We start from the raw sequence: 11,550 nt of genomic DNA, 5'->3' as shown, positions 1-11,550 counted from the left end.
ATTGTGCCCACAAAAGCTCATACTATCTATATTTCTGGCTTAAATGAGACTTTTCTACTATAAGGAATAGCATTGAAATTATGAGTTCAGTGCTTTCTAATAAAGATTTACAAAATGGAAAGTCATATGCAACATCTACAGTGCTACAGGACAATTCATCATTTAAGTTTATTTTTGAGTCTCTCCCATTCACATATGGCAGTGTCTGCATCATAAGACAACCCAAGTTACATCAACTTCAGTTACACAATTTACGTAACTGAACTAGCGTAACAAATTGACTTACAGCATTAGTGTAGACCAGTGTTTCTCAAACTGTGCTCTGCAGAGTCCCAGGGCTCCAAGACTTCTCCAGGGGCTTCACGAGGTTGACAAACTGGAAACATTGATAGGTACAACACATACAATCAGTGGACTGCTGGAGCTCCACATAAATTTTTACACGTGTAAAGGGCTCCGGAGCCCAAAATGTTTGAGAACCGCTGGTGTAGACCAGCCCTCAGATTTGTTCACATCTGTATCAATACAGCTGAAATTATGCACACAGTGCCAGTTAAACTGAAGTATCAGAGCTACACAGTATGTAAGTATGATCAGACAGCAATAGAAGACAGATAGGACAAGGGAAATAAAGCTGCAGAATCTTCTGTAGCACAATTCAAGTTTATTTTATTCATTCATTCTTGCAACAATCTTAAAAATACATCATCATTTAGCATTCTGATGTCAATGAACCATGATAACGATAGACCTGTGTCAAAATAGCTACACTGGTGAAAAGAGGAATATCAAAATGCATAAAGCACTAATTTTCTTCCATCACTGCGTAGAAAGATATGATTGTTTCTTCATTTACAAAATATAATTAAGACAGTTCATTTTGAAATTTTGCATGCAACACTGCAATTGCTTGAACTAGGACACTCCACTCTTACCAGCCTCTTCTACAAACAAAATAATGCATTCAATATTGTATTAAAGGAGAAGTTCCATTTAAGATTCAAAGATTTATTTCAATGAAAAAAAGAGAACAGAGAATGTAAGACCTCCGATTTAATTTTAAAATACTCAACCCAAATTTGAAAGGGAAAGCTACACAAAGTAAATTGATTTCTAAATGTATATATTTCCAGTTGGCTTTGACAAGATATTTAAGCCTTTGTGTTTCTATATTAGTTTTCTGTGCATTCAAAAATTTACATTTTGTCAATTTCGCACATAGAAGGGCTAGAGAAACAGGTAGCAAACCAATTTCTCACAATGTGATGACAAGGAAGTGCATTAACAAACCTATTGTCTACACAAAACAAAGATTAAAGCATTTATAGCTCTTTAAAAACTTGGACAAAAATGACAACCTTTTATGTAGTGCAAAAAGGAAACAAATTCTTCTTTAGTAAAATAAAGATTTAAATATCAATCCTCTAACCATTCTGGCAAAGTGGCCTGGATTTTTATTCAGTCAAATTAAACGTGGTCTTATCAAAAATTTTTTTGCAGATTTCTTCATGTGAAATAGATCAAGAAAAATTAAAAAGTTTAAATAATTGTAGAAAATGAAGGCAAATAACCTCTATCATCACCAGAGGAACAGTACAAAAAAGGTCCAAATGATCCAGTGCTATAATAATCTCCTCTTAAGTGGGAGGTAGGGGTGAATGAGATGGAGAAGGGCAAGGCAAAGAGGAAAAAAGATGGTAAGAGGTTATGGTGAAGTATACAATCTGACAATTCTTTAAACTTGAAAGTAAAAAAATAATTTCAATTTGCAGTTTTCTGGCTTAGTATTTAACAGCATAAGACTAGTTTATGCAAACATAGTACTAATTATTTCAGTGATTCAGAATATCAGAATTTTATTCAGCATCCACACTACTGTAATGAGACTATGATGGTCCAGCATTGATTAGAGATTGATTACAGAGATCTTTATTTTAAAGACTTAATACAAAAAAAAATTAGCCAAGTGTGTTTGTTCATTACCAGTTACTCAGTGGTTATAGTTTAAAATATTTCTTATCCTTCTACTGCCATTCATACCTCCCAGAAATCTAAGAAACCAGCAATAGTTACTCACTACAGTTTCTCATTGGCCAGAATGACTATTCTGGATTTTTTTTAAAATCATGTGGGGATGTTCTATATTTATAATTCCGTCTGTTCTCATTTTACATTCTAAATACAAGGTTGTTCATAATTGACTCACATTCAATTGTATGCAACATGGTTAAAATATGAACCCAAAATGGGTCAATACATATTTATCTTGATGGCAGTTACCAGAAACTGTATTGCCCACCTTCCTGACATCAATTCCAAACATGAGAAATAAAAATAAGGCTTGCTTGTTTTGTTTAAACATCATGTTTAAGACTGAGTGATGTTTTCTGAATGTTACCATAATGCCTGAAAGTTGCACGTGCCAACCTCCCAAACAGATATATCTTTATATAATGTATGCCTCTTTAAAAAATACTATGAAAAAAACTGTTTGGGTGAGCTGGTAGGTGTCTAATACAAATTAAAGCTGAAAACAAGAGCTCAGACTTTTTTGGAGCGAATGAGGTGGGGATCCCTTGCTACAATTTTAAATTTGCTTCCAATGAGTTATCTACTGCTGTAATATTTACTGGTACAATAACGTCCAGATGAAACTTAAATATGTCTGTAGGACCATAAAGGATACAGGAATTAAGCAGAAGCTTTGGAAAGAGGTTCATTACTCTGTTAAAAACATTCAGCCAATTGATAAGGAATCTTAGGAAACGCCTTATTTTCTTCTCTGATAGTTATAGATTTCAGTTAAATTGCATTTCAGTCTTTTTCTGATAGTAGAACACAGATAGTGCTTCATGTAATATTTTTTGAAACTATAGCAAAAAACATTTAGCAATTTTGATATGTTTTACTGAGAACATCTAAATTACTAGCAGCACTAAGTTTAAATTAAGCAGAGAAGTTCTTCTTGGATAGCAGAGGACTTGCAGTTTTCACCATATGCACCTATGTTGATTATATTGACATGGTAAATGAGGAAATTCCAACTGACAACCTAAAAGGATAAACTGCAGAGAGATTTATCACAAAAAAATATTACAAGTCAGATTGTGTTCTTGTCCAGAACTGACCAGACTGGAGGGGTGGAGGGAGAACCCAACATCCAATCTTCTAAAGGTATCTTGGTCTTTTGGAATATATCAAGGTCTTGCCTAAAAACTGATCTCTCTTGATTTACAAGGAGTGAAAGGAAGGTTAGTGCGGCATCTGATTAGTCAAGGTAGAGACAGAGCCTTTAACTAGTATCAGAAGTCTTCAGTATTTCAACATATGCTTTAAAGCAGATGGATGTAGCTATCAACTGCCTCAGTGGCTACATTTTACATCACAGCAGACACTAACAGCATTAGACCACTGTCTTAGTTAGCATCTTAGAGTATTTAAACACTATCTTTGTCTACACTGATTTTTCAACACAAAACTGTCAGGGAGGCATAACACCCAATTTTGAAGTGTATGTTCTTTCCCCTCCTGCAGAAGACGTTTGTTTACACTATAAATGAGGGAGGGGAGAGAGGGAAGATTGTGCATGAAGCAAATCCTAAGGACATTGATTGTATAGATTTCCATTCTCTTCAAAAACAGATTTTTTTTTTTTTAACAGAGACCTTTAGTTAGTCTGATGTACTGACAACGCCCTCCCCACCCCACCCCCCCAAAAAAGTATTTAGCTGAAGAAGCTGGAAGAAGCAAAGAGTGACAGACAGGCAGCAGTGTGAGGCCACAGAAAATACATTAGTTGTATCAGTCCATCCGTCACTGAAGAAGAGCTTTGATTGCCTGGTTGTCAGTAGCTTCAAAGGCTGTTAGTCCATCTGGGCCTTTCACAGTCTTATCAGCACCCTGTAAAGAGATGAGAAGATCTGTCACTTAGCAAAGGACATCACATCTTGGTATCTACAGTTTCTTGTGAAGGGGTTCTGGCACATTTTAGTTACATTAGAGAACTACTTTGAACTCACTAAATTGCTCACTTTTTTACATCCTGTATATCTCAGAAACCACAAGAAACAGTTTTATAGCTAAATATATCCAATCTTTTGATTTTGAAGTACACTGAATTTGTACTACATAAAAACGGTTGTCATCCCACTTTGAATGGCAAAGAGTGCTTCAGAAAGGTCATGTTAACACTTATGAATTACAGTACAGACAATTTACTAGCATAGCCCATTAGATATCAGAAAATTGATGAAAGCCATGTGTTTCATATGTGCATACTGAAATTTGCATCATAGCAAGTCAGTCACTATAGCTCCCCAATTTCTATAAATCGGAAAGGTTCTTCTATATCTCAAAAGTGATACAAATATCTTCAAAAAAGCCTATGAAGATTCAATGAGAGGGAATCAATTAACAGGACAAGGTTAGTAAGGCACAATACTGTCCTCCATATTAAAATCCTCAGCAATAAGCCTGCTCACCAGTATGTTGCCCTAACTTTGACATACTAGTTAAGGGGTCAGCATTCTGAAGTGGTGTGCCAATATTTAACTTATTCACTTCTATTTACAGATCTGTGCACTGTGGGAGGGGAGGACAGCTATGTAGGGTGACCATACTTTCTGAACCAGCTGCAACTAGAAAGAATGGTTCAATTAAACAGATTAAGCATTAACTCTATTTAAAATGAAGTTTGGTAAACTAACGAAAGTAAAATATTAATTTATGTCCAACACAAAAAGGCTTCAATGTTAGTTTTATGTATGGCAGGAGTGGGGGAAACCATCGGTAGGGGACCACAGAAGTGAGAGAAAAAAAAATCTCCAAAACTCCCAACCCTCACTGATGTGGCCCTCAAATGAGACACCTCACTCCTCTAGTGCTTCAGAATTTCAGACCTTTTCCTGCCAGATATTTTCCCATCTTTAATTCTATTTACTACCCTCATCCTTAGAGGATGTAGAGTTGTTTTTTTAATTTATTCCATACCAAGTCTAAACTGACAAAAGTGCAAAAACACAACATTGTTTCAGCTGTATCCTAGAAGTGGTATTATGTACTTGGGAAAAATTTAGTTTTTCCTAATTAAACCCACTCAAAACCATGAATTCTAAGTTTTACATTTAGTATTCATCAATACTAATAAAGACAAGGTCATCATTAACATCCTGTGTTGAGACCACCTGTAATAATTTGGGAATCTGTCTCAGAGAGGATTGGGGAGAGGCATAGATGTGATGTAAAAAAAAGATAGTCACTGTTTGAACGCTGCCTGCCCCCTATGCACTAGAATGCCACACCATAATCCAGCGTCTTCCCCTCTATGTGGAGTTGGCATCTCTACTCACTCCTTGTATATTCTTCTACAATCACACCCTACTTTTTTGGGCAAGAGTAGACATTTGTCCCTTTTCTTGCCAACAGATCAAGAGCAAAACAAATGCCAACTTTTGCCAACCCTCCCTTCCTCCCCAAAAAGAAGAGCCAGGATAGCCAAGACAGGGTTTAAAAATGGACAGCCAAAGGAGTTACTCTACTCCTAAGTGAACTTGGATAATGGGACTGACTTTTTGTTCTCAAGTCATAACATTTAAAATGATGCATCAACACTAGTTATGTTGCTATGTTCTATTTGATTGCAGTTTACACAAACTTCACCTGTACTGTGTTACATCTTTACACTGTTATAGACTTTAAGGTCAGAAGGAACCATTTTGATCATCTAGTCTGACCCCCTGCACAGTGCAGGCCACAGAATCTCACCCGCCCCTCCCAGAATAATCCTCACTTGTATTTCAGATATTGAAGCCTTCAAATAATTTGAAGACCCCAAGATGCAGAGAATCCTCTAGCTGATCTGTACCCCATGCAAAAACCTCCAGGGCCTCTGTCAATCTACCCTGGAGGAAAATTCCTTCCCGACCCCAAATATGGCAATCAGCTAAACCCTGAGCATGTGGGCAAGACTCATCAGCCAGACACCCAGAAGGTTCTCTATAGTAACTCCTATCATCCCTCCATTGACCTATTCCCACTGATAATGAATGGATAATTAGTTACCAAGATCATGTTCTCTCATCAAACCATCCCCTTCATAAACCCATCTAGTTTAATCTTGAAACCAGATAGATCTTTTGCCCCCACTACTTCCCTTGGAAGGCCGTTCCAGAACCTCACTCCTCTAATGGTTAGAAACCTTCGTCTAATCTCAAGTCTAAACTTTCTACTAGCCAGCTTATATCCATTTGTTCTTGTGTCCACATTGGTATTAAGCTTAAATAATTCCTCTCCCTCCTTGGTATTTATCCCTCTAATATATTTAAAAAGTGCAATCATGTCCCCCCTCAACCTTCTTTTGGCTCCTTGAGTCTTTCATAAGACAGGTTTTCCATTCCTCGGATCATCCTAGTGGCCCTTCTTTGTATCTGTTTGAATTCATCCTTCTTAAACATGGGAGACCAGAACTGCACACAGTATTCCAAATGGGGTCTCACCAATGCCTTGTATAATGGCACTAACACCTCCTTATCCCTACTGGAAATACCTCGCCTAATACATCCCAAGATCGTATTAGCCTTTTTCACGGCCATGTCACAATGGCGGCTCAGTCATTTTATAATCAACCAGGACTCCGAGGTCCTTCTCCTCCTCCGTTACTTCCAACTGATGTGTCCCCAGCTTATAACTAATTCTTGTTATTAATCCCTAAATGCATAACCTTACACTTCTCACTATTAAATTTCATCCTATTGCTATCACTCCAATTTACAAGATCATCCAGATCTTCCTGTATGATATCCCGATCCTTTTCTGAATTGGCAATAGCTCCCAACTTTGTGTCATCCGCAAATTTTATTAGGACACTTCCACTTTTGGTGCCAAGGTCAGCGATAAAAAGATTAAATAAAATTGGCCCCAAAACTGATCCCTCAGGAACTCCGCTAGTAACCTTCCTCCAACCCGACAGTTCATCTTTCAATATGACCCGCTGTAGTCTCCCCTTTAACCAGTTGCTTATCCACCTCTCAACTTTCATATTAATCCCTATCTTTTCCAATTTAACCAATAATTCCCCATGTGGTACTGTATCAAATGCCTTACTAAAGTCAAGGTAGATTAGATCCACTGTTATCATTCAGGTCAATTACTTTTGTACTTGTTATTTAAAACACTACCAGTCTTAAGTGATAGAGTATCTTTTATAGATTTCACAAACCAGCTAAAGGAAAAATAAGATATTAATCTGCATTTACAAAGATTGTTAAATTGAGGGTTGTAAGGAAAAACATTTACAATATAGCTCAGACATTTTAATTTAAAACTGCAATAGCACACAATTTCAAATTAGGTTGAGTTTTGAAAGATGGATGTAAAACCCATCTCACACTAACATTATGAATATCTCTAGGTGAGAACATAAAACAAGGCCCATGTTAAAATGAACCATGTTTCAAGTTTGGCTCTAGGCCATACTTAGAAGAAGACTACAGAACAAACTGTACTTGGAAGCCAACTCCTGAAGGCCTTCAAACTTCCATTTCCTGAATGGAAACTGTATTTGGTTCTTTAAACTACCTGCACTAAATGGTAACTCTGCCCTTTCCCAAAACAAGTCTAAGCTCAAGATGCAAAGATACCCTCTCATAAAAATCAGCCTCTTAAAATCTCAAAAGAAGCTGTCAGTCTCTCAAGTCATCATTTGGTGTGGTTTAGCATAAGGGGAGTGGGGAAGAAATAATAAATGCTATCCAACAAGCATTGAGGAATTTAATATATTTAATCCATTTCCTGTGCCATTTCAGCCTTAGACCTTTTTGGAGGCAAGTACAGTGTTTTCATGAAATGTATATTGTGCTTACCACAACCCCTAATTGTATATTAGTAGATCAGAAGTCTCAAACATTTCAAAGATTGTGTTTTCTAATTTTCCATGGATTTAAAAAAAAAAAAAATCTTGCTCAGCTTAACATTTTTGCCTCAGTTGTAACTCCTCAAACAGCTGCAATATAATTTGTTCACATTAGAAAGTTAAAGGAAAAATGAAGTCACCCATTACTTCTGCATCAAATTTATTTCTGCATTCAACAAGTTAAATGGGTGATCTATAGGAATTAGGGTTATACTGAAATACATGAACTGAAGAAATGGGGCTTAAAGAAAAGTGGGTAAGTTCAGTGCTCACAAGAAAGTATATTTGGTGCTAGTCCGAAGTAGGATTAGTTCAAGAAATTATGACATGTTCACATACTTTTTTGCCAATGCACTTCAACTTGATGAAGCCATCATTATTTGGGCCTTAAGAAATTTTAGAGTAGAAAGATCTTTGAGAAAGTGGGATTCGACCACATACACAGGAGGCAAAGGCCAAACCAGTTTTCAGTTGAGACCCAACTAGGATTTGAAACAAAGCTGTGATAAGTAAACCTATTGGCTATTAACAAACCCTTATGCTTCCAAATCAAGCTTCCCCCCTCCATCAACTAGTTGATTCAGAATGTTAGATTGCATTTAAATAGTAGTGTGTGTTCATATTAAACATTTTAGATATATATATATAGATATATATATAGATATATCTATATATATATATCTATCTCAAACGGTGCAATAGGAAATACCTGCTATTTCTAACTACTTTGACATATTTGAAATAGCAGTAGGGAGACCAAATTTCACTGGCAAGAAAGTTAAGGGTGCTCTTCATGATTAGTGTAACTATTTATATGCAAATCTAGAGAATTTACCAGTGCTCTTTCCTGCAAAGGCAAGGTACAAAAAGTTATCCTCTTATTGTAGTGATACTCGGACTGAAGCTCGTGAGCCTCATGTGGTGCTTTAATGTCTTTTATGGCTCTTTGCAGTTCATGATATTAAAAATGCTAATTTATTAAACCGAAGTTATCAGAATATTTTTACCAGATTAGCTTACTGATAAAATATTTGTTTATTTTGTTATGACAATTTTATATATAGACACGTATGATTATTCTCACGGCAAAATTACTGACCAAGTTCTTTAATACATATGAACAGCAGGTATTTCCTATTGCACCGTTTGATATATATATAAAATGTTTAATAGGAACACACACTACTGTTTAAATGCAATCTAACATTCTGAATCAACTAGTTGATGGAACTTCCATTGACTAGTTAATTAGTCCGGGGGGGGGGGGGGGGGGGGGCACTGCAGAGTTGCAGCAGGGAAGCTAACCCTGCCGTGGCTCTGCCTTTTAAAAGTATTAAGAGCTGCCAGGCTCTTAATACATTTAAAAGGCTGAAGCACAGTAGGGGGGGACTGGGCATGAGCCAGGACAGATAATTCCTGGCTTGGACCTGGTCCTCCCTCCTCCTCTGTACTTCAGCCTTTTAAATGTATTAAGAGCCTGGCAGCTCTTTATACATTTAGAAAGAGGTGGAGGTATCTGGGAGCCCAGTCCCAGGCTACACCTCTGCTTCCCCTGGTCCCCACAGAGCCAGTACTGGGGTGGAGCTGGCTTAAAAGCTGATAGAGGCAGTAAGGGGGGGGGAAGCAACTAGTAGAGTCACTACTCGACTATCTGATATGCTTATTGGATTGTCGACTAGTCACTTACATCCTTACTACTGTTGCTCTTTTGGGTAACACTAATTGCTAATTTTGTTTCTGAACCACTGAGGTTAGTGCATCACTGCTCTATTGGAAGCGTTTTTAAAGCTGCATCTGAGGTCATGTCTCAAACTTACTTGAAAATGCAATCTCACCATTCATGTTAATTGCATGCTCTGCCACAAAAAGTCTTGCTGTGCCATAAAAGAAAGAAAATGGAGCTGCTCAAATAATCTTTTCTAAATAGGTATGATAAGTGCTTATTTCATTGTGGAACCTAATTTTGGGCCCTCCTAAATTAACTCTGCACCATAGATCAATGTTTCTCACACTAAATTTCACATGAGGTATTACATCCATGCTTTAGGTATTGGATAAAATGAGACTACATTTATCTTTGTTAAATAGGCAAATACAGCCCCCCTCCCTGTACAACTATTTTTTTTTTTTTTTTAAGTATTTCTTAGTCAGCTGTGCTTTGCTAGCTATGCCAGTTTTGATGGGAAATAACCAATACGTTAAAGAAATTAAATAAACACCACCACAAACATCTATTTTCAAGTTGCACAACTTGTTGCAAACTTAGTGAGTTTTGACCCTTAAAGGTTTCCGGGGTATCAATTTGGAAGGGTTCTCTGGTCTGTCTATAAGTTGAACCTCCCTGGTCCAGCATTGTTGGGGCCTGACCAGTCCCAAATGAGACAATTTGCCAGACCTGAGGAGATTTACCACCACCAATCCCCGAGTCCACTGTCAGCTGCTGGCAGACTGCCCTAGCAGGCAACCCCATCTCGCCCTCCCCATAACCTGACAGGGCTGCCTGCCCAGCTACTACTAGCTTACTGGGAGACATAGGCTTCAGCTGCTGCCGCCACAGGATTCTGGTCCCACACATTCAGGAGCAGCTGTGGGGCTCAGGCTCTGACCCCAGCCCTGCGCAGCCTGGGAGTTGCCGTGGGGACTGACCCCACACTGCTATGGGGCTCTGGCCTCAGCCTGTGCTGCCCCCAGCTGGGCTGCTGATCCTGATACCCAGTCCTTAGGCTCCAGACTCTTTGGTCCAGGAGCATCCATGGTATTGCCAGACCAGACTGTTGGAGATACAACCTGTGCCAATATCTCAAAGAAAATGTTACACTTGTCCCTCAGGCTCAGCTTGGCAATTTCCTGGTTTTGTTTATTGGTGCTTGTGTTTTAGTTGGTATCAGACAGGCGTGGACCATTAGAAAAAGACAACTTATTTAATGAACTCAATATGCCAAAATCATGCCTGTAATTGACTGCAGCCAATCACTATGATCAGCACAACAACGCCAGAGAGCTCCATCACCTGCAATCTCCAAACACACATCATTTTGCTGCAAGTAATAAACTGAGCAAGTCAATTTCTACTTTCTAGAGGGAAAGACTCAGTAGAAACCCAGTAGATTATTTCCACTGAAGCATGAGTTCTAAAGGGCCTAAGAGAATGAGAAACAGACAGCCCTAACTTTTGCAGAAGCAGCTGGCTTAGGGAACCCATGCAGAAAGGGAACAAAATGAACACAAACCCCTGCATTTCATAAAGTGTTATCAGTAGCATACCTATGCAAACGTGTTATCACAAATCTCATGCTAAATATCAATAGGCTCTCGTATTTTATTTTGCATGTTAAATAAAGGTAAATGACATGTAACCTGTTCAAGCAACAAATTTCTTAATCACCAAATTTGACTTTCATATTAGATGAAAATGCTTGTACTTGTATTATATCACATTTTAAGATGTACTGATGTATTAAAGCAAGAGTTCAAATAGCTTAACCATAAGGCCATACACTTCATAACATGAAAAAAAATTGCTTCCTAAAAATCCAAAGACTGCTATAGTAAATTGTTCTATTTTTCCATTCCCCCAGGAACTTCAGTGCAACTTCGTTAATAGGTCAAAGCACATGAGAAAAATGCTCCCTCATAATCAT

General features: G+C 37.8%; 1 protein-coding gene across 2 annotated transcripts in view; it reads right to left on the bottom strand.

Moving 5' to 3' along the window:
* Positions 1-644: 644 nt before the first annotated feature.
* MTPN (myotrophin) overlaps positions 645-11,550 on the bottom strand; it is a 44,676-nt gene continuing 33,770 nt past the window's right edge. For both annotated transcript variants that reach the window (XM_025180290.2, XM_006114373.3), the window contains one exon: positions 645-3,900. Coding sequence is in view for 1 of the 2 variants with exons in the window: in XM_006114373.3 (XP_006114435.1) it covers positions 3,814-3,900 (87 nt within the window). In the remaining variant the exon portion in view is untranslated. The remainder of the gene's footprint in view (positions 3,901-11,550) is intronic.

This window comes from Pelodiscus sinensis, chromosome 1 (genome assembly GCF_049634645.1).
Source record: "Pelodiscus sinensis isolate JC-2024 chromosome 1, ASM4963464v1, whole genome shotgun sequence".
In the NCBI taxonomy this organism is placed as follows: domain Eukaryota; kingdom Metazoa; phylum Chordata; order Testudines; family Trionychidae; genus Pelodiscus; species Pelodiscus sinensis.
Note: the sequence above shows the minus strand (reverse complement) of the source record. Positions and strands in the feature narration are given on the sequence as shown.